This window comes from Sturnira hondurensis, unplaced genomic scaffold, assembly GCF_014824575.4.
Source record: "Sturnira hondurensis isolate 20B ecotype Veracruz unplaced genomic scaffold, ASM1482457v3 Scaffold0020787, whole genome shotgun sequence".
In the NCBI taxonomy this organism is placed as follows: Eukaryota; Metazoa; Chordata; class Mammalia; order Chiroptera; family Phyllostomidae; genus Sturnira; species Sturnira hondurensis.
This window is the reverse complement of record NW_028093418.1, coordinates 5,570,648-5,591,831: the sequence shown is the minus strand read 5'-3', so window position 1 is coordinate 5,591,831 and position 21,184 is coordinate 5,570,648. Positions and strand designations below refer to the sequence as shown.

Sequence of the window (21,184 nt, the reverse complement as noted above, 5' to 3'; positions counted from 1 at the left end):
GAATTTAGGGATTGGGAAGAGGGTGGCTAAACAGGGAGCGTGAGGGAGCCCTGTGGTGTTGGAACAGCTGCGTGTCTCGGTCGTTAGTGATAGGTACCTAAAATTGCCTAGAATCGCAGGTGCGCGCACACACAAATGAGTCCATGTAAAATGGAAAATCTGAGTAAACTCCGTGGGCTGTACCAGGACCATTTCCCTGGGGTTGATGGTGGACTGTGGTTATGCAGGACGTCGGCCCTGGGGGAGGCTGCTGCAGGGTACATGTGACCTCCCTGTACATTTCTTGCAACTTCCTGTGAATCTATGGTTATTTTAAAACAAACAGTTTTTAAAATCAAGTCTCCTACCATCCCTAGTTTTGTGTCCCACCCCCCTTCAAATTAAGCTACCATTGTTTTGTTTCATCATGATTCTTCCAAAGATTTTTTTAAATGCTTGTACAGGTGTATTTGCAATAGAAATGCCTTTTTCTCATCTCTTTTCTAGACAAGTGGCTTTATATTTTACGTACTGCTCTGTGCCTTGCTCTTTTCTAAATTTATTTTCTAAATCTGGTCTGTAAACCAGATTTCTGGGTTAAAGTCATCTACCCTTGTAGTGGTGGCGAGGCTGCACGCGCTGCACCGTTTCGGCGCTCTCGCCGGGGGTGGACCGCCTCCAGCAGCTCCTTTCGAATTTTGGAAACTTGACAATATGTTAGGTTAAAAATAGCATCTCCATACAGTTTTAATTTTTATTTTTCTTAACGTGTTTGGATATCGTATTTTCAAAAGTGATTTGTGTTTCTGTAAATCTTGTTTATATTCTTCTGGTCAATTTTCTACTGGGTTGTTGGCTGTTCTAGGAGTTACTGATTTATAGGAGTAATTTATGTAATAGATTCTTTGTCTTCGATGTGAGGTTCACATATTTTTTCCTGTTTATCATCTGCCTTTTGAATCTTTGTGATTTTGGCCACATTGAAGGTTTTTCTTTCTCTGTAGTCAAAGTGACTATTGTGGCTTCTGGATTTTGTGCCAGTTAGAAAGGTTTTGCCTGCGCCCTGGTTAAAAATGTGATGGTATTTTAATGATTTTAGGTGCAGCCCTATTGAAATCTGGAGTAGCCTCCCCCAAAATGGCTCTGCTGGGCATAGTCTGAGGCAGTGGACTTCATTTCTGGCTCCGGGTCTGATTTCCCGGGTCTCCTCAGCCGTGTTGGAAATCTGGGTCACAGCTAGAATGAGATCGAGTTAATCTCACATCCTCCCCAAAGTGGTGCTTTGCGCAGGGAGAGGAAGTAAGAGGAGGACATTGGATGATCTTCTGGCACTTGTCCCATCTCTCTGCAACCTTTATTCCAGAGATAAACTCCAGTAGAAGAGGCCTTTGTCCCCAGTGTGCTTGGCGAGTTAGTGGTTGGGTGACAGAACCCTTTGCCTGTCCGTCTCCAGGGAAGGGAAACCAAACTTGAGGGGCCGTTTCCTCCCCCGATCGTTTGTGCAAACCCCACTTAGGTTGCTTCTCCACAGGGACAGGCTGCCCGAATCTCTGGAATCTAAAACTGCCCTCCTCCACAAACAGGGGAGCTTGGGAGTCTCGTCCACTGTGCTGCGGTGTGGCACAGCCCTGTGGGGTTTTTCAGAATGAAGTGCTGCTTGGTTGTCCGTCCCTGCTAGGACTCGATTTGGGGAATGGATGTGAAAAACCTTTGCTTAGCCTTACCTTCCACCCTTTAGGAATATCCAAGCCAGAAGAAGGACAACCTGCTGTCAGTGTGACCGGAAATGACATCACCGCCCCTCCAAACAAGGAGCTCCCACCAAGCCCAGAGAAGAAAACAAAGGTAGTTGCCAGAATGGTGGGTTATCTTTTACCGCTGCAATTTTTTTTAGTAGTGCCTTCCGCTATTATTGCTTGATCTGTGAGTGAAATGTCTTTTTTCTGAGTTGGCACTAGTTCTTTCGCAAGTTTGGATGTGCTTAAAAAATATTTTATATTCCCATTTTACCAAAATGGCCTGACTCAAACCTCAGTATCTCTGCCTTTGACCCTACTGTCTTACTGTCCGTAGGGATGTTCTGTAGCGGCAGTTTCTGCTCCACCAACAGCAGAAGGAATTACAGAACTCTTTTGAAATAGATTCTGAAATCAGTGCTCATGCAAGGGAACACACTTTACGTAGCTTCAGGCACTTACTGGTATTAATGGCCAAGTTCAAATGGCCACTTTAGCGTGGCTGCCAGGCAGCCTGCCGGTGACGCCTCACTGGGGCGCAGGCAGCAGCCCCGTACCCACCCGCCAGTAACTTTCTCATGGAATTATTACAGCCACCCAAAGTTAGAGTTAATTAATTATTTGACGCTGTTGCTGGGTTTGCATTTTCAGGGTCACACTGCTGCAGCGTGTGGCGCCATCACTAAGAAATGGTCCCCGGTTTTCTTCTCCTCTGTCCTGAGCTCAGAAAAAAAGGGCTGCTGCTTTTCAGTTGCATCTCTCTTCACTGCTTACCGTTTTTGCTTTGAATTGTGCAATTTATACTTTTTTTTATTTTGTTTTTATTCTTGTCTGTGTGTTTGATGTTGGCCTTTTAAAAAAACAAAACAACAAATCAACTTAAAGCCTTTGGCCACCACTCAGCCTGCAAAGACTTCAACATCGAAAGCCAAAACACAGCCCACTCCTCTCCCTAAGCAGCCAGCTCCCACCACGTTGGGTGGGCCGACTAAAAAACCCATGAGCCTGGCTGCTGGCTCAGCACCAGCTGCCCCACCCAAACGCCCTGCCGCCACCACTGCCAGGCCCTCCATCTCTCCTTCAAAAGACGTGAAGCCCAAGGTAAGTGGCCCCCAGAGCTCTGTGCAGGGAAGGGCTTTCCCTCCTAGTGTCAGACAGACAGGCTCTCGTTGCTGCCAGACGATGGAATCAGGCCGGTGGGACTGGGGACAGGCCGGGGAAAGGTGAGCTGGCACTGTTGCAGGGCCCACGGTGCAGCCGTGCCACTCCAAGGCCCTTGGTGCCTTTCTCCTTTGCCTGCCACGGGTGGAGGCAGTGTCCCGTCTCCTTTGGTTTCTCCTCCCGCCTCCCGCCTCTCCTGACTCTTCGCCCGCGGACACACTGGCTGACCGGTTTCCCCTTCTGCGCACACTGATAGGTGATCATCTGTACTGTGATTCCTCATCGCATTCCCAGAGTCCCTTCTCTGTCCTCGTTACTCATTCTGCAGAAGTGAAGTTCGCCCATTGCCTTTGTGATAAGTTCTCCCAGCTCGTCTCGGCGGGTCCCAGCTGCACGTGATGGTTTACTTTGCTTTTCGCACTGGGCCACCTCTCACTGAGCCGCTTCTGAAGTTCCTGGGGTGATCCTAGGAGGACGGGGTGGGGGGTCTGTGCCTGCCTTGACATCTTGCTCGACCCAAGAAGGGCCTTGGTGTCAGCCTAGTTAGTGTCTTCTTGATTCTTGTGAAATCCTTTCCATGTTAAAACATCACGTGTTTTAGTCTAATCTTGTAAAGAAAACTGGTGAGACCCAGGGATTATAATCAAGGTTGAAATCCTTGCATGGACTAGGAATGATGGAATCTTGTGGAGCTTTCTGACCCCCATTTATCCAGTTGATCGCTTCTCTTGGTTTTTAGAAAACAGTTTCTGAGACTCAGGGTAGAGGGAAGGCGCCTGCAGCCACGGCACAGCTGCCCCAAGACACGTACTCTGCAGCAAATCCTGGGAGGGGCAGGGCGGTACAGGGAGGAAGGGTGTCTGGTGAAATTTCGGTCTATAATGTAAATAAAAATGAATGTCAGTCTCCTCATTGTATAGCTCAGTTATACAACCTTCCCAAAGTTCAGTGTCAGTAAGTGGCAAAGGCAGTGTTTGAACTTGGGTCCAGTGCCAACAATGTTGGTGCTCAGGCCCTCAATCGGCACTGTTGTTGCGTAGCTTCCTGCCATCCAGTTTTTAAACATCATTCAGGCTACAGATGACCCAAAGAGGTGACCTGCATGGCAGTGGTTACTGTCCTTTGTCCTTTTAGATGAGAAACAGATGGGGCCCCACTAGGTTACTCTGAATCGCAGTCACAGTGTGGTGAGTGTGAAGGGTGCAACTTCAGGGTGCGTCTGGTTTGTCCCCCAGTTCTGGGGCAAACAGTGAGGAAGCCCCTCGGCACAGACTCTGGAGACATGTTCTGGACAGAGCTGGCAGCTGAACCTGTTCCTCTGATTCCAGTCTCAGGTTTCTTCCTACCCTGCTTAGGGACTTTGTTTATTTCTTTGTTTAAGGTTTTATTTATTCACTTTTAGAGGGGAAGGGAAGGAGAAAGAGAAGGAGAGAAACATCAGGTGTGTGGTTGCCTCCTGTTGGGGTCCCCCAACTGGGGACCTGGCCCACAACCCAGGCATGTGCCCTGACTGGGAATCGAACCTTTGACCCTGTGGTTCGCAGGCCCACGTTCAGTCCACTGAGCCACACCTGCCAGGGCAGGACTTCATTTTTAGAAACAGACATTACCCTGCATTTGCAGGGTTAGGTTGTATTTAACTGGGTGCCAGGCCTGCGTTTCTGCACGCCTCCTTAGCTGGTTTTCCATTGATACAATATCCTGTGTATCTCCACTAACATACGGCCCTTCGAGTGGCCATTTCTCCTAGGGTTAAAGGTCTGGATCCACTGTCTGTGGTTTGGCCTACTCTCTTGAGTACGGGATACGTTTGCTTATCGGAATAGTGTGTTCATCCCCCGTTCATGTAGAAACCAGGCTGGATTGATTCCTTCACTTCCTTGGTAGTGACGACAAGTCCAGGCGACAAGTCCAGGCGCCGTGGCACAGTGACCCAGGTGCATCCGTACGTGAGAGGCTTCTCTTCGCCTTCAGTCACAGCTGTAACATCTGTGCTTCTCAGTCCCTCTGTTGGTCAGGCCTGCACCCCTCCCTGCCCCTCCCCCTCGTCTCCATTCTCAGTCCCTAACATCACGTGTTATCAGAGCTGCCTTAGAGATCCCGTGATCCCACCTCCTTTACCCAGGTGAGGGACCAGAGCCCGGAGAGGTCAGTGACTTGCCCAAGAACACATGCGAGTGGGGGCCCAGACTGGGCCTGGAGCTCAGGCACCAGCCAGCTGATGGGACCAGTGTTCTCCCTGTTCGCAGCCCAGCCTGTTCACCCCTGGGTGCATCTCAGCCAAAGGAGGGCTGAGTTTGACTGGATGTGATTTTTAATCTTTGTTCTGTTTGTGTGTTTGTTCATCTCTGGTCATGTATTTAACACACTAAACGCACCAGTATTTAGTGCAGTAGATAGAGCCTAGGGCACCTGGACGGTCAGGTAAACTTTGCAGAGCCATTCGTTCTCGTTAGCTCAGGTTGGCTTGGGGTTGTTTGGCTCCCCAGTGCCACAGCACCCTGCAGGGCCAGTTTCTCACATTCCGTAGAGGGCTTTGATCCTAGGACCGCACGTGTCTGCCCACCAGTAGCTGCCAACCCCAGAGCACCCTGTTTTCTGCTGTGTGCACCTGCGGAAGCATCCTTGGCATGACCTCCGGGGGCTGTGGCTGACTGCAGCTTTCGTTCCCACTTTCCTGTTGTCAGCCTGCTGCAGAGGCAAAGGTTCCTGAGAAGAAGGCCACGCCATCCAAGCCAGCCACGCCGTCCAAACTGGCCTCTGCTCCGGTCCCCAGGCCTGGATCCAAGAGCACCCAGACTGTCCCGAAAGCCACGGCCGCTGCCTCTGCTCCCTCAACGGGGCCAAGCAGCAGGGGCACTCCTGTGCCCCTGCCCAGGAAGCCTACTGGTGAGCACTGCCACCTTGTCTTGACCCCAGCCACAGCTCCGGCCAGTGCCGCACCACGCTGCACAGATCTGCCTGTGCCTCAGTCCTCGTGGGGGTGTTGGGGAGTGGCAGCCGTGGTCTCTGTGAGGTTAGCAGGGAGGTATGTTCAGAAGAACCTTGAGTAGAGGGGACTCTCGGGAATCCCCAGGTAGAATTTACTCTTCCTTTTTTGGTGTCTCCATGGCTCCGTGTAAAGTGCAGTCACGGGCCTGTTACCTGGTAAGAAGTGGGCCATTCAGTGCCACAGGCTGTACTGATCACCCATTTCTAAGGCCGGGTGGAAGGCATCGTCCAGGCCCGGAGAGGAGAAGGAGATGCGGTGCCCGGCCTGGTGCCCTGCGTAGGGCGCGGTCTTCATATGGCTGCATAACGCTCTGCTTTGTTCTTAGAGACCAGCGCGGCCCCTGACTCAGAGGGGCCGTTCAGTAATGGCTGAGTGAACGCAGGAATCTCAGCACTGCGTGAGCCGGCGAGCCAGTTGGTCGGTTTGTTAAATGTTACATTAAAAAGTGTGTGTTTGTTCAGGCATCAAGACTGAGGGGAAACCCGCAGATGTCAAGAAGACAGTTACAAAGTCTGCGCCAGGTAATACCCCACCCCCCTTTACAGAACCCTAATTTAAACCCCACCTCTTCCATGACTTTAAGGCTCCCCCCCTTTGTTCTCGCTCCCTGAGCTCTTGCGTCTCTCACCCCTGCCTTTACAGCCGACTTGAGTCGCCCAAAGGCCACCTCCGGCAGCGCGGTGAGGAAAAGCACCACAGTCCCTGGGGCAGCTTCCCCTGCAGGCGTGGCCCCCAGTCGGGTCAAGCCCACACCCGCGCCCCCCCGGCCCTCGGGGACTCTTGCTGCGGACAAGAAACCCACGTCAGTCAGGTCCAGCTCCTCCGCCCCCAGGCTGAGCCGCCCGGCGACCAACGCCTCTGCCCCTGATCTGAGGAATGTTCGCGCCAAGGTTGGCTCCACGGAAAACATCAAGCATCAGCCTGGAGGAGGCCGGGTGGGTCCGGGGAGCGTGGGGTCCTCCGCATGCCAGTCCCCGCTTCTTTCCCCGCCACATCCACCGCTGTTCCCGAAGCCTCTCCTCACATCGGCCCAGGGCGCGCCAGAGAGAGGGATGGTTGGGACGGGGACCTGCTGTCAGAAAGTGTCAGCTGGGGCTCTGCATTCCAGCAGCCAGGAAGGGGCGGGTGGGCGTGGACTGAGCTCTGGGCCCTCTCCATTGGAATCAGAGGGGACCTTGTTCAGTATGTAGGGGTTTAGGCTTCTATTCTTGCTTGGAGGCAAAAGAGTTCTTCTACTTCACAAAATGAGCAGAGCAGACCTCTGGGGCTGCTGAGGGGAAACGCAGTGGACGAACCTGGTTTGCCGTGGTTCTCACCCTGTACTGTGAGCAGCAGGAGAGGCAGGTGGGTGGTAAGTGTGTCTGAGAGAGGACGAGGGTGGCCTGTGGCGGCCTGCGGCTGTCCTGAGCTGCTGTAGAGTGTCGTGGTGGAGAGGCCCGGTGCCCTTTCTGTTTGGAATCCACTCGGTGTTACTTGTTAACCGTTAGCCACCGTGGGGCACGGTGTGTAAAGACGGTGGTGGCAGAAATCGAAGTTCCAGTTTTTGGAGATGACCTCGCTTCAACCCAGAGCTGGTAAAAAAACTGAAGGAAAGTGAAACGGAATCTTGATATACTTGGAAGACCCTGGTGGCAAGACGGGAGTGGTCTGGGACAAGGGCCTAAGCGACCGTGGCTCTGGGTGTCCAGCCAGGCCTCGGGGCCATGGTGCTGCCAACCAGTCTCCCCTCTGCGTGCTCTTGCTGGCCTTGCGAGGTGCAGGAGGTCTTGGTGGGGAGCTGAGTGACTCAGTCTGGCAACGCAGTTATTTTCTGTTCCCACATCCAACTTCTGTAGAGGCTCCCTGTGACTGTGGCCACTTCCACGGGGCGTGTGGAACGTCTGAGTGGGAGGGCATTGCGACTGGAAAGCAGTAACCATACCCACAAGCGGCAGAATCTCGGACTGAGCCCTCCTTCCCACTTCTCCTCAGTGTGTGGCTTCTCCCTGCTCAGCTCGAGCTTCGGCCTGCAGCCCCTCCCTCCGGCTGTGTCTACCCTGGGAAATGGGTGGCCTCTCCCAGGAGCAAGGGTGACCTGCTTCTGCCTGGTGGCCTGGCCTGGATCTGAGTCCCCAGGCTTCTTTCCTCTTGGCATTTGGGCTCTTGTCCTCTTGGTGTGAAATTTGCCCTCCCTTTATCTCCATCTAGGCCAAAGTAGAGGACAAAACAGAGGCAGCTGCTGCAGCCCGAAAACCTGAACCTAACGCAGGCACTAAGACAGCTGGCCCAGGTGCGAGTGCACAGAGACCACCTGCTGGGAAAGTGAGTTCTGCTTACACTTTTACCTCTGGGAGGTAAAAGGTGGTGCACTGTCCCTCCGGCCTAAGCCACTTTCCCGTCTGGTGCACTTTTTACCTGTCCTTGAACTAGTTTCTGCTCCTCTCCCTGTGCGCCCTCCTTGGTATTGGACAGTTCATCCATCAGAAAATTTTTTGTATCAATCCTGAAAGTTAACAGTTGGGAGTCCATTATCGCTTTGGAGACTGTTTATTTAGCTGGAAAAAATGTATACAAAAGTTTCAGTCTCTTCCTTCCCACGACCTTGAGCTGAAACCCACCTGTTATGCACACAAACACATTCACACACACACTCAGAGCACCAGTGTTCCTCCTCAGTGAGGCAGGGCACTGGTAACCTCTGGCACCTGGAACCCACAGACCCTGTGCTTTACCATGAACTAGAAGGCCCCTCTCGTAACACTGCAGGGGATGGGGGTGGCTTCGTTTGTCCTGGCTCCCTGGGTCACCTCTTAATGGAAAGTTAGGATGCTCATTGCAGTGAAAACCCACCCAGCATGGGGAAGGGGGCGCTGCAGCATCAGCTAGAGGTCAGAGGTGAGCTGACCCTGGAACCAGGCCCTCCTGTTTATTGTAGGGACCTTCTTCCCTTAGCTGTGCAGGTAGGTGGTCTCTCTGGCCAAGGGCTTCCGGGATGGGTCTCAGCCAAGGGATTGGTACAGGCAGCAAGGTAAGGAGGCCTGCACCTCGGCTGGTGGGTAAACATCTTGAGGTTCTCTAGGTCTTTTCTTCAGACCAGGGCTTATCACAAAGGGATTTGTGAAGATGGCAAGAAGCAGTGAGTTGCCTTCTTGGGTTGGAGTTTCTCAGGGTGAATTTCTGTACTCCGTGGAGAACTCTTCAGTTTGGGAGCTGCGTCGTTTGCAAAGGGCTCCAGAAGGAAACAAGGAAGGAGGCTGGCGTCTGTTCCTTCTTGAGAAGGCTCCAGAAGAGTTCTTTGTTCCAGCCGTTGGAGCCCAGGCCTTTGTGTGGCTGCATTCCAAGGGGAGCCGTTGGTGTGCGGTTCCATGGGCTGTGCCCCTGGGCTGTGCGTCGTTGCAGCCCTGGCTGGCTTCTTGGCACACGACTCTCCCAGGATACAGGCATGGGCATCTGGATGAGTCAAGATGGTGTTTTACTCCTGAGTCAGGAGCCTTGACCTAACCCTCAGTTGTGCTGTGTATTCTGGAGCCCTGGACGAATGGGCTACTTGAGGAAGCAGCCCAGGCTGCAGCCTGCGCATCCCCTGGTGTCCAGGATTGTGCAGGTTCAGCGGCCTGGGGGTCTGTCTGCGTTTACAGTTTATCGGTGTTCCTTCCTTACCCTTAGTACCAGATCTGTGCTCTGTGAGTCACTTGCCCAGTTCTTCTCCCATCAGCCTTTGCCTCCCAGAGTGGATCTGGCTGCAGCTGTCCCAGGCCCCAGATTGAAGGGAAGTGCCATCCTCGGGTGGGGACTAGCCCGGATGAGCAGGCAGAGGGCGGCAGGGCCCTGGCAGGGTGGGCGCCTGGGGCTGGCTGCTGTCAGGCTTGTGACCCACAGCCCCGCCTCTAAAGAGCAGTGGTAACAACTGTGTAGCACCTTCACTACATCCGCTTCTGTCCTTGTGCTGTTGGTCCACGTCTTCACCCCCTTCCTGCTCCTTCAGATTCCTTCCTCTGTGCTTCCACAGCTGTTCTGCTGGAGGTGGGCGGAGTTTCGGCGGCACGCTGCGTTGGTCATCATGGTCACGTGTGGACTCACTGCCTGCCCCGTGTCAGTTCTAACCAGCCCTCTCCCTTTGTGTTGTTTTTTTCTGTTCTCTAACACTCCAGGTCCAGATAGTCTCCAAAAAGTTGAACTACAGCCATATTCAGTCCAAGTGTGGTTCCAAGGACAATATTAAGCATGTCCCTGGAGGTGGTAATGTAAGTATCAGCTCTGGACACCTGGCATCTGAGGCCCAGTCCACTGTGGGGCACACTGGGGCGGGGGCCACCTGCCTGCCCTGACAGGACCCCAGCTGGCAGGCCACTTGGCTCACTCAACATCTTGCCAGCCCCGGGGGCCGGGGTCTTCACTTCCCCTGTAGCTGGGTCAGAGGCCTGGTCTGAGGGCAGTGGTCAGCAGCGGGCTGTAGCTCCTCTTGAGTTTGCTCCTGGGGATGCATGCCTCTGCCTGTACCCCTCTGAGCACAGTGGAGGTCCACATTCTCCCACAGCCACCCCGATCTTCCTTTTGGACCCGGGGAGTTAGTACACTGTTCCTCCTCCCCCGCTCCCCGTGGTCCCCTTCTCTGCCGCCTCCTGCGCGCCCCTCCCCTCCTTTCCTCTCCCAGCCTTCCCCTCTTCCCTTGCTCTTCGCTCTTCCCCTTTTGCCTTTTCTAGTTCCTCCCTCTTTTATTCCCTCTCCCCTCCTTTATTTCTGTCCCTTCCCCTGCTCTATCCAGATACTCTTTCTGTCATGCTGCCCTTCTGTGCCAGCCCTAAGACCTGTGTTGGGGACACAGGGTGCCAGTGTGCAGAGCAGTCCTGGTCTAGGGAGAGACAGGGACAAGTGTCATTGTCTATTGGTGTGTAAAGAGCATCCCGTGTGTTTGCCATGTGTCCCTGTGACAATGTGTGGGGCGTTTGGGGGAACCATCCAGGGGTAGCTCCTGCCCCTCACTGCCCACTGGGTGGTCATGCCGTCCCGTTCACCCCTCGCCCCAGTTCCATGTCATGGGGAATGCAGCCGTAGTGCATCTCTTTCTTGCCCCTCAGAGCCCCCCTCACCATACCTCCCTCCCAGTCACCTCTCACTAGGGGCTCCTCCCAGCCGTGGGCAGGAGCCATGGCTTTGCTTCAGGTGGGATGTGCTTGGCCAGATGTTAGCCAACCTGGTGTGGGATCGGTCGAAGTGGGTGCAGCTTTCAAAGTCAGTGTCTGGCATAGGTCCCGCCCAGGGGCGCCCGGGTGGGGCACTGGCCCTTGCTCTTTTCCTCGAGCTTTTGGCCCACTGAAAACGGATGGACTGGGATTGAGAGTCATCAGGGTGCTGTGTATGTGTCACGTGGAAATGCGCTTGTGTGTGTTGCGTGGTGTAGGTGAGAGCCCGGAAGTAATTGTGTGTCTGGTCTGCACACCACCTGCACAGCACATCAGCAAGCGGGGCAGGAGTGTGCTTTGTAAAAGCACTTGAATTTTCGGAAGCTCAGGTCCCACCTGTGAGCCTTGTTTGCAGGTGGGATGATGAGAATAAACATCTCAGGTGGAGGTGTTCTCGCTCCTTCGAAGCACCAGAGGGCTGGAAGGCCACACAAATAGGCATGTGGCCCAGGAAGAGCAGGCCTGCTGTGCAGGGGACCTGGCATTGCCTGTCTAAGCTGGTCTCCCACTACAGCCTCGGTGGGAGTTAGTGCCCCACGGTGTCTCCCCCCCACAGACACACCCCTGTCGGGAGCCAGGAGGATGTCAGGAGCGAACTTAGCAGCTACTTTTGTGGCCGATCCCACGTTTAAAAGTTGCAGCATTTCACCCTCAAAATGGGGTGTGTATGTGTAATGGGTTCCCATACCTGGCAGCAGGGTCGCTTCAGTAGCACTAGGTCCGTGGGCATCACAGACCAGTGGTGACTCGTACCTGACTGCAGCCAGGTACAGTAGATGGGGGCTCTGTCAGGACCCGGTTTCTGCTGGCTCTCAGGCTTAAACGGGGAGGGGACCCGTGGGCCAGCCCTCGAAGCACTCGTGTGAGGCCAGTGAGGCAACACGTGGCTCCCTAAAGCTGGAGCCCGGAGGGGAGGCCAGTAGCCAGGAGAAGGAAGGAGGGATGGGGGGGTTCCTCCCTGTTGTGGCCTGGGGAGGCAGTGAAGCTTTTCAAAACTTTTCGTTACAGAAATGTTCAAACATACCCAAAAGTCGATAAAATAGTGAAATGGACTTTTTACTTAAACAAGACCCAGCCTTGTTTATTTGTGGCCTGTCTCATCTCCACTTGCTCACCTTAATTATTCTGGAGCCAGTCCTAGATAAATCATTCATCTGCAGACACTCCACTGTGTGGCTTTGAAAGATAACTCTAATGTACAGACGTGCACATATTGTGCACTCATTGCACAATAAGATGCACTAACATGTGATACGGGTTTGCTTATTTGACCCAGGATAGAGTAGGGCCCACAAATTGCGATTGGTCAGATGTGTCTCTTGTCCCTTGTCATCGGAGGTCTCTTTGGCCCTGCAGCCTAGCTGTCCAGGTTTGTTTTCGTGGTGATGTTCTTGAGGGAACCAAGGGGTTTGTCCTAAAGTCAGGGTTCTGCTCCTTGTAGCCCCATTAACGTGTTTCTCTATTTATTTATTTAGTTAGTTAGTTAATTTTAGAAACAGGAGAAAGGAAGGAGAAGGACAGGGAGAGAAACATCAATGTGTGGTTGTCTCTTGTGTGTCTCCCATCAAGGACCAGGCCTGCAACCCAGGCGTGTGCCCTGACTGGGAACTGAACCGGTGATCCTTTGGTTTGCAGGCCCACGCTCAATCCTCTGAGCCACACCAGCCAGGGCCCCATTTAACATGTTTCTTTGTCCTTCCATTTTCTTTATGTTGATTCAGGTTAGTTTGTTTCTTCCCACATTTTTACTGGACATTCATAGGCAGGGTGGTGTTCTATTAGGCAGCATTTCCATAACTGGAAATAACTCTTCCAGTTATTTTTCTCGTTGTGATTTTGTGGACTCTTAGCACCCAGCTCCCAGCCCCGCAAGTTCCGCAGGGGCGCATTCCTCCTGTGTTTACTGGCTGGATACATCTGTGCAGTGAAACTTCCCCTCGTCGACCGCTCTTCAACTGGGGACGAGGCAAGAGGTAGAACGGTGGAGGCTCCGAGGGCAGGGCACTGTGGAAGAACGTGTGGGCTCTGCACCGGGGCAGCAGCCTGGCCATGGCGAGTGACCGCCGTGAAGTCCTTGCCAGTGGTCTTGGGGACCGTGCAAGATGAGCTTGGATTGAGCAGCTGCCACAACATCTTTAGCTGGGAAATGTGTGTTTCCCGTCGTCCTGTGTAGGGAGAAAGGCAGCCGGTGGGGAAGATGAGACAAAGCAGAGGCTGTCGTTTTGATGGTGGTGGGCACCCTGTAAGCGGCTGGCGGGTGCTCACATCGGCAGCACACATACTGACATTGGAGCAGCACGGGGAAGACTGGCGTGGCCCTGTGCGGGGGCGACACAAATTTGTGAAGTGCTTATGCGTTTTTAGGAGAGGGCATTGTTGAGTGTGCAGAGTCATTTGGTGCCCAGTGGTCGCTGCTGCAGTTCAGGGTGATGAGGTGGAGGAGGCTGAGCAAGGGAAGGCTCTGGAGAAGGCGGCCTTTGGGCTGGGCTCAGGGGAGGGCAGGAGAACGTGGTGGTGGGCTTGCTGGGCCAGGGAGCAGCGTGAACAGAGTTCCAGGAGCGGGAGTGCAGATGCTCACGGCAGTCGGCTTCCCACCAGTGCTCAGACGGCAAGGTCAGGACCTCTGGTGCTTCCAGATTCATTTGTGTGTGCACAAGATAAATGGGGCAGGATGAATGGAAGGATTACTAGAGATCATCTCAGAACTTACAAAGCTCTTCTCCCCTAAGCTAAAAGGAAACTGTGAAAGGATTTACCGAGAGGGAGAGGGAGGGAGGGAGAGAGGGAGAGAGGGAGAGCGAGGATGGCTCAGGCAAGCTGAGGATTGTGGGAGTTGCGGCAAGCCAGCCAGGGGCTGTGGGTGGGAACACGAACACAGCAGACCGCGAGTCTGCCCTCTGGTGGAGACCATACGAGCTGACACAGAAGGAGGGAGACAAGGTTCTGCAAAGGAGCTGGTTAAATGGCACTGTGCTGAAAGCCCACCTGGTGTGCACCTATTGGCAGGGGTTTGTGGGCCATGTGTGGAGGAGTTTTCCACTGCATGGAAAAGCCAGGCTCCTCCACAGCCACGGAGCCCCTGGATCCATGCTGCGGTCCCCATCTGGGGGCGTAGTGGGAGCTGCTGTCTGCAGGTGTCCTCTCCTGGGTTAAAAACATGCCCCCTCCTGGTACAGAGACGCTTCCCAAGGTGCCCACGGGCGGGCGTCAGAGTCCACCGGCCCTCTTCCCTAACACGGTACCTAGAGAAAGATGGGTATCTGTGCTGTGGGCCGTGCACTGGGAGGGAGCGGGGGAAAACATGCCGAACGTCACTGGTTTATCTCTGTGCAGGGAGTGCATGGGTGGGATGTGAGGTGGAACAGATGGGTGTTTCAGGAGATTGGGGTCCAGAAACATGGGAGAAGAGCTGCCTGGCGGATGCCTGGCTGGGGTGGGGGCAGGGGGTGCAGAAACATTGGCTTGGTCTGGCTGGAGGTGGGGTCAGAAGCTGCACACAGGGCCAGGATGGTCAAGGGCTCTGGTAAGCACTTTGAGAGGTGACCATGACCTTGAACAGGCTAAGATAGGGGCTTACAAGGGAGAGGAAAAACTTGAATGTGGAGAAGAGTAATACAAAGATGCTGTGTCTCTGAAGCAGTATCTTCGTTCTTTTCTCCTCAGGTTCAGATTCAGAACAAGAAGGTAGACATCTCCAAAGTCTCCTCCAAGTGTGGGTCCAAGGCCAACATCAAGCACAAGCCTGGTGAGTGTGTCTCCCTCGAGCACCTGGGTTTTACCCTCTATGTTTGGTTGTTCCATAAAAATTCCAGGGCCACCCCCACCCAGGACAGAGCGGTGGGACAGCGAAGTCCTCAGTCCCTGTCAGGGAGTGGGTCTCGGGCATGTGGGTCTCAGGGCGCTGAGCTCTCGGCGGGAGGAGGAGCCGATGGTAAAGGCTGCTGTTTGCGTGGGCCTCGTCCTAAGGATGGGCTGTGCGTGTGCTGCTGCTGACCCAGACCCAGGGAAGAAGCGTGGCCTGGGGCCTCACACTAGCTGAAGAGGCTCTAGGGAGTGGCCCGGGGCACCCATCAGGTACCGGGGCAAAGGGCTTCCCCAGCAGCACAGCGTCAGCCCCCCAGCCTGGCGGGCCGGGATTCAGGGTGGGTGGGCGTGTCCCGGGTCAGTCACTGAGGACCAGTTAAGGTGAAGGCCAATAAAACTCCCTCCCTCCCAGCAAAACCGTCATCCATGTTGGCATGTGTTTTCTTTAAAATGGTGGGAACACGCCCTGGCTGGTGTAGCTCAGTGAATTGAGTGTGGCTGTGAACCAAAAGGTTGCCAGTTTGATTCCCAGTCAGGGCACATGCCTGGGTTGCAGGCCAGGTCCTCAATGGGGGCCACGTGAGAGGCAACCACACACTGATATTTCTCTCTTTCTCCCTCCCTTCCCCTCTCTCTAAAAATAAATAAATAAAATCTTTTTAAAAAAATGGTGGAAGCACTTCAGCCCTGAGCTGTCCTTGCCCCTCTTTGACCTGGCAAATCCGTTCTTGTGAGATACCTCCTTCCCTAGAGGCCCTGGGTGTCTCCAGGACCAGTGTTTGCTGGGGGCGGGGCTGAGACCATAGTGTTGCAGACTCGGGCGGTGGGGGGCGGGGGGGGGGTGGCAAGAAGCCAGGTGTTGAGGTTTGAGACGTGAGCTGAGAGGAGGTAGAAGAGTCAGAGAAAGGCTCAAAGGGAAGCCACACACCGGGGCCGTGAGAGGGTAGGTCGGTCCTCCACCCTGTGGCCTGGGAGCTTTGAACATTGCCCAGCGTACAGACCACCTCCCCCAAGCCCCCACCCCGGGCTCTGGATCCTGGTGCTGGCGCAGCCCTTTCTGCCCACAGGCCCCAGGCCCTTTGCCCTTCCTTCTTGTCAGTACAGGGTGAGCTGGTTAAACTGCACAGACAGCTCACGTTCCCATCCTGTCTCTGTCAGCCACTAGCTAGGTGGTGCCTTTGGGGTAGTAACTTTTGCCTAGCATCGTGCTAGTGGCTACAGAACAAGCCCCTGTCCCTGGTGGACCGGGCATTCATGCGGCTGAAAAGAGGCCGGATGCACGAATGGCCCACCAGTTGCCATGTGCCCAGACACCCGGAGGTGGACGAGCCACCCTGGGGGCTGTGCTCTTTGCTCCGGGCCTGCCCAGCCTGGTCAGCAGCTGCGTGGCTGTGGGCTGCAGGGGTGTGGGGTCACTTTCCCACGGAGAGGTGGTCTCAGCCTGACTTGGAGAGAAGCAGCCATTTTGACAAGCATGCTCACAGCCCCCTCGTTGCCCTCAGAGCCATCAGGAGTGGTCACAGTCTCCCCAGTTCCACATGGGACACTGGGCCAATCCCCGGCCACACTGGGGTGCCTGTTCCGGGCCCCTGGCTTTGCTTGCAGTGCCGTTTCTCTGCCACCACCACCTTAGCCACCGCCACCTTCTCGGTTTTAGGTGGAGGAGATGTCAAGATCGAAAGTCAGAAGCTGAACTTCAAGGAGAAGGCCCAGGCGAAGGTGGGATCACTGGATAACGTGGGCCACCTGCCCGCGGGAGGTGCCGTGAAGGTAGCCAGTGGGTCTCCAGGGGGACGAAGCTGGTGAGGGGCGGGGCGTTCGGTGGGTTCTGATCCTACCAAGTGGGCGCTGTCACCGCCCCTCAGTCTCTTCAGAGTCATGTTCCCACGACACCATTGCTGTTTCCCCATCATCCATCAACAGTCCTGGGCGAGGCAGGAGAGGGGAAGAGAGCCCGGCTGGGGACAGGGTGTTTTCCGAGAGCCATGGCCTTCCTTACTGTCTGCGCTCACCTCATCCATTCTCAGAGGGACTGTGGGCTGGGGCACAGGTCACCCCAAGGCAGGTGTGGTCCACACGCTACAGTTGTCTCCACCTGCCTCACGATAGAGGCCCGTGGGTACATGCTCCAGGCCAGGCTCCACTCCAGGCCTGGGAGCAGAACAGGACATTTTTCCACCAGTGACAGTGGGCCAGGGGTCTGCCTGCCTCTGGAGGGACTGCCCGTGGGAGAGTGCCGGCAGGCTTGGGGCAGAGCTTCCCCTCTCCAGACCGACCGGGCCTCCCCTCCCTGCCCTCCCTCTGGCCTTCCCTGCCTCCCTCCTTCCACAGTCCTGTGAGACCCTCTGTGTGCCCAGAGGCCATCTGTCCTGTGTCCCATGTCGTTGGTGGGCTTCTGTGCCTGAGGGTAGCTGCAGGGGAAGGAGAGCAAGTTGAGGGCACCCTCCCCTTGGCGCCTGAGTGCCCGGCCAGGCCAGCCCAGTGTGGCCCTTCCCTTGGTCCCATGTCCCGTCCCTCGCCCAGCACCGATTTAGGCCCAGCCAACACCCGTGAGCATGCTGGGGTCCTGGTTCGGTCGTGCCCTTGTCCCTGCCCCAACGCACCCTGGTCTGCCTCCGTGGGGTGCTGTCTCGGCCTGTCCACAGCCTTGGGGCAAGTGCCTGCAGACCAAGGTTCCCACTTGGCCTTTCTGATCCCGTGTCTTGTGGGGGGTTTTAATTCATGTTAGTGCCCTTTCTTTTTTTTTTTAATTTAATTATTTTTCAACTACAGTTTCTGTCTTTTACTCCCATCCCAGCCCCCGAGCTAAGTGCCCTTTCTTTACTGTTTCTGGAATGGTTTTTCCAACCCTAACCTGCCTGCAGCACTGTTGCTTCCCAGCCAAGCTCAGACCTGCCGTCAGGAGACGGCTTCTCAGGCCTGTTGCTCCTGGTCTGTGGTCAGAGCTGCTGTCCTGCCTGGTGTTGGCCTTGGTGGGAACCGGCGTCTGTCCCCCCAGAGAGGCTTCCCAAAGCCTTGCGCTTCAGTGGAGGCTCCCGGCGTGTCAGTGGGCTGGGGCCACACTCCCCACCCAGAGCCTGCCCCCCCCCCCCCGCCCCGTGCCAGGTCACCCGCCATGGGTGGGGAGCACCTGGCCTAGAGTCTCCGGATGACCACATCTTAATTAGAGGGGGTGGGGCAGCAGGGGCGGGGGGCTGCGTGTAAAACCTGTCACCATCACCCCACCCCACTCCCTCTCGGACTGACCCTGCACTGTCCCCCCACTGTTTCATTGTAGACTGAGGGCGGTGGCAGCGAGGCCCCTCCGTGTCCGGACCCCCCTGCTGGGGAGGAGCCGGCCATCCCTGAGGCAGTGCCTGAAGCTGGCGCCCCCACATCAGCCAGTGGCCTCAATGGCCACGCCACCCTGGCAGGGGGTGGTGACCAAAGGGAGGCCCAGACCTTGGACTGCCAGATCCAGGAGACAAGTAAGTGGCTGGGCTTGGCCTAGGGGCCAGCCAGGGTCCCTGCCACTGGCTGCAAATTGAAACTCCTTTGTTTTTTGACTAGAGTGTGGCCTAAATTTTAACGAAGCAACCTTTTATTTTTCCAGGCATCTAATGATGACATTCTGGTCTCGTCTTCCGTCCCCTTTGTTGCCCCTCATGTCTCCTTCGTTACCCTCTCCCTTCCCTCCTCCCGTGTCACTGCAGATTGAGACCTACAGGCTGACGTTCCGGGCAAACGCCAGGGCCCGCACCGACCACGGGGCCGACATTGTCTCCCGCCCCCCCCACTTTCTTGGCGGCCCCAGCTCAGGCACCCGGGCCCTTGGTTCCCTCCTCCGGGTGGCCCACTAGATCTGTGACCCCTTGGGTGCTGGGCAGCCCTCTAGGGCCTTAACCCCACTCCCACCCCAGCCCCGCCCCGCTTGCCCAGGGCAGCAGCAGTCCCCACCCTTCCTCCCACCCCCTGCCCAGGCCGGGCTCCTGCTTTGCTCCTGGCCCATCGTCCTCACTGCATCCCGGCTCGGGGAAGCTTGGGAGGGGCGTGGGATGGGAGCCTAACGTGGGATCTCGGGGAGCTAAGAGGAAGGAACCGGATTCCAACCTCCTCTTTGTTTGGTTTTTTGGACCAAACCCAAGAGAAACTGACATACCCTCCCTCCTCGCTCGGTCTACCTAGAGGAAAGAGCGCAGTGTCCACGTGATGGCCCAGCCCTGTGTCCCCCAGAGCTTACTAAGTCACTGCCTCTCCCTTTGACCCCACAGCAGTGCCCACCGTGCGGGTGGCACCAGGCGCCTCTTGCTGCTCTGCCCCAAGTTAGTTAGGGGCCAGTGCTGCCTGTCCCCACTGCCTCCCATACCTGCCTAGCTGCTGTCATTTTTTTCTTGTTTTATCCCCTTTTTAAAAAAAATAACCTAAAAACTGGTGGAGTAGTTTTGCAGGTTGAAGTCATGTCTGAATGAAAGTCCTCAGTAGGTGTTAAAGGAAAAAGGGAGGGGAGATCCTCGAGCCTCCAGCCAGGAGGTCAGGCACGGGGCCTGGCCTGGCGGGGGTGTGTGCGGGGCAGGGGTGTGCCGGGCGTGGCTGGCGAGCAGGTAGAGCACGCTGGAGGCTGCTGAGTGTGCACTGGTGGTTCTGGCGTTGTGCGTGTACGCTGCTTTTCTTTTCTAACCAAGAGGCTGGTTTTGGCATCTGTCTCATTCCTGGGATTTGGTGGGAGATGCAAGGTCAGGGCTGGGATGGGTTGTGGAGGTCAAAGTCCTCCAGGCCGGTCCGCCAAGGACACTCGAGCCCTCAGCTCCCAGGGAGCCCGAGACGTCCAGACCTCGTGTGGGTATTGGGGAATCAGGTCCGGAAATTTAAAAATAAAGGCATGAGACTGAGGCCATCCCCGTCCCCGACAGCCTGACTGGAGAGGAGAGGGAGGCGAGGCGGGCAAGGCCGGCCAGCGGAGGGGGTCCCAGCTAGGCCCCCCTAGGGGTGGCTGCAATGAGGAGAAATCCCGGGAATCATATTGACACGAAGATTCTTACTGCACTTGTATTTTTTGTATTAAAGTTTGCATGGTTTCTAATAAAGGATTAAAACCTACCAGTTTGTAGTGAAGTGGCCTGGGAGTCCTAGGGCTCCTCGCAAGAGCACTGTCCGTGGTGCAGCCTGGGCGCCTCGCCCTCCCGCCCTCCCGCCCTCCGCACTCAGGCGGGGCCCTGGGAGAAGCTTCAGATTGGACCTCCTCCTGGAGGGGAGGGGGGCATCTGGGTGGAGCCGCTCTCCTGTTTCTAGGGCCGTAGCATTTGCTGTGGAGAGGTTTGCCCCCAGTCCTCAGTTCCCAAGTGCGTATCAAGTTGTTGTTGGTCTTGGAGAGAAAGTGCTTCTAGAGCCAGACTGTCTCTAGAATGCACCACGGCGCAGGGAGATCAGGGCACCCATGGTTGTCAGCATGAGGAAGGGGCAGGATGAAGCTGGGGGCAAGGAAGCCGTGGGGAGTGGGGCCCAAGGGGCCCTCCCTGTGTTTATTGGCCACAGAGGCTGCTGCTGACCACAGGCTCTGGCTCTTTTCACTCCCTTAGCCAAGGGCAGGGGTGGGGCAGGTGACCCAGGTGGGAGAGCTCTGGGTGGCCTGGCCACAGCTCCCTTTAAGGGTCCCACAAGCCAGAGGCTGAGGTGGCCGCCCTGAAGGGAGGACCAGAGGCCAGTGTGCTGTGTACTGCCTGCCCTGCAGCCCTGTGGGGGTGGGACGCTTCGGTACTGCCTGGTTTGCTTATGGCTCAGCCATTACCTATGTCTGTGATTCTGTTGTAACCATTTTAAGAGTAAATAAAGCTCGTGATGTCCCACCACGCAGGCCCTGCCTCCTGTGTGTCCTGATTTTGTCTCCACCACGCTGCCCACCCCCACAACACTAAGGGGCAGGTGTGCACTGTGCAGTCTTAACTGCCACGATCCTCATCTGTGAGCATGTATGTGGACATGACCTAGGACAGTCTGGCTTGTGGCAGGTGTGCCACACGACCTGCAGTACTTGACCCAGAGAGCCCTGGCTGCCACAGAGCTTCCCCATTTGCCTGGGCTGGGAGGTGGCAGCCAGACCACTCTACAGCCCCAGGAAGATGCTGCTCAATACTTGAGTCCCGACCTGCAAGGACAGTGACCACTGTGACAGGCCACACATGGTACCTGTAGGAGCAGCTGTGAGACTCGGCTGGCCCAACAGTGCAAGCTGGGTAACAGCACTGATGGTTAAGTTCTTGAGGGAGTGGGTTCCCACCCGCTTCCTCCAAAGACTCTGGGCCGCAGCCTACGCCCCACCTCTCCACCTTTACTCTTTCAGAAGTTCAGGGAACTGCGGCCCACCGTTGAGGGTG

General features: G+C 55.7%; 1 protein-coding gene across 25 annotated transcripts in view; it reads left to right on the top strand.

The window, feature by feature from the left end:
• The window catches only part of MAP4 (microtubule associated protein 4), a 142,073-nt gene extending 121,410 nt beyond the window's left edge, over positions 1–20,663 (top strand). For 8 of the 25 annotated variants that reach the window (XM_037030432.1, XM_037030434.1, XM_037030429.1 and 5 more), the window contains 11 exons: positions 1,718–1,839; positions 2,601–2,816; positions 5,564–5,765; positions 6,330–6,389; positions 6,511–6,803; positions 8,056–8,169; positions 9,999–10,091; positions 14,694–14,775; positions 16,492–16,604; positions 18,112–18,301; positions 18,427–18,619. In XM_037030432.1, the coding sequence (XP_036886327.1) occupies positions 1,718–1,839; positions 2,601–2,816; positions 5,564–5,765; positions 6,330–6,389; positions 6,511–6,803; positions 8,056–8,169; positions 9,999–10,091; positions 14,694–14,775; positions 16,492–16,604; positions 18,112–18,301; positions 18,427–18,434 (1,493 nt within the window). In that variant the 3' untranslated portion in view covers positions 18,435–18,619. Of the gene's footprint in view, positions 1–1,717; positions 1,840–2,600; positions 2,817–5,563; positions 5,766–6,329; positions 6,390–6,510; positions 6,804–8,055; positions 8,170–9,998; positions 10,092–14,693; positions 14,776–16,491; positions 16,605–18,111; positions 18,302–18,426 lie in introns of all 25 variants that reach the window. The other 17 variants (XM_037030426.1, XM_037030442.1, XM_037030437.1 and 14 more) reach the window with 13 other exon arrangements.
• The last annotated feature ends 521 nt before the right edge of the window (positions 20,664–21,184 follow it).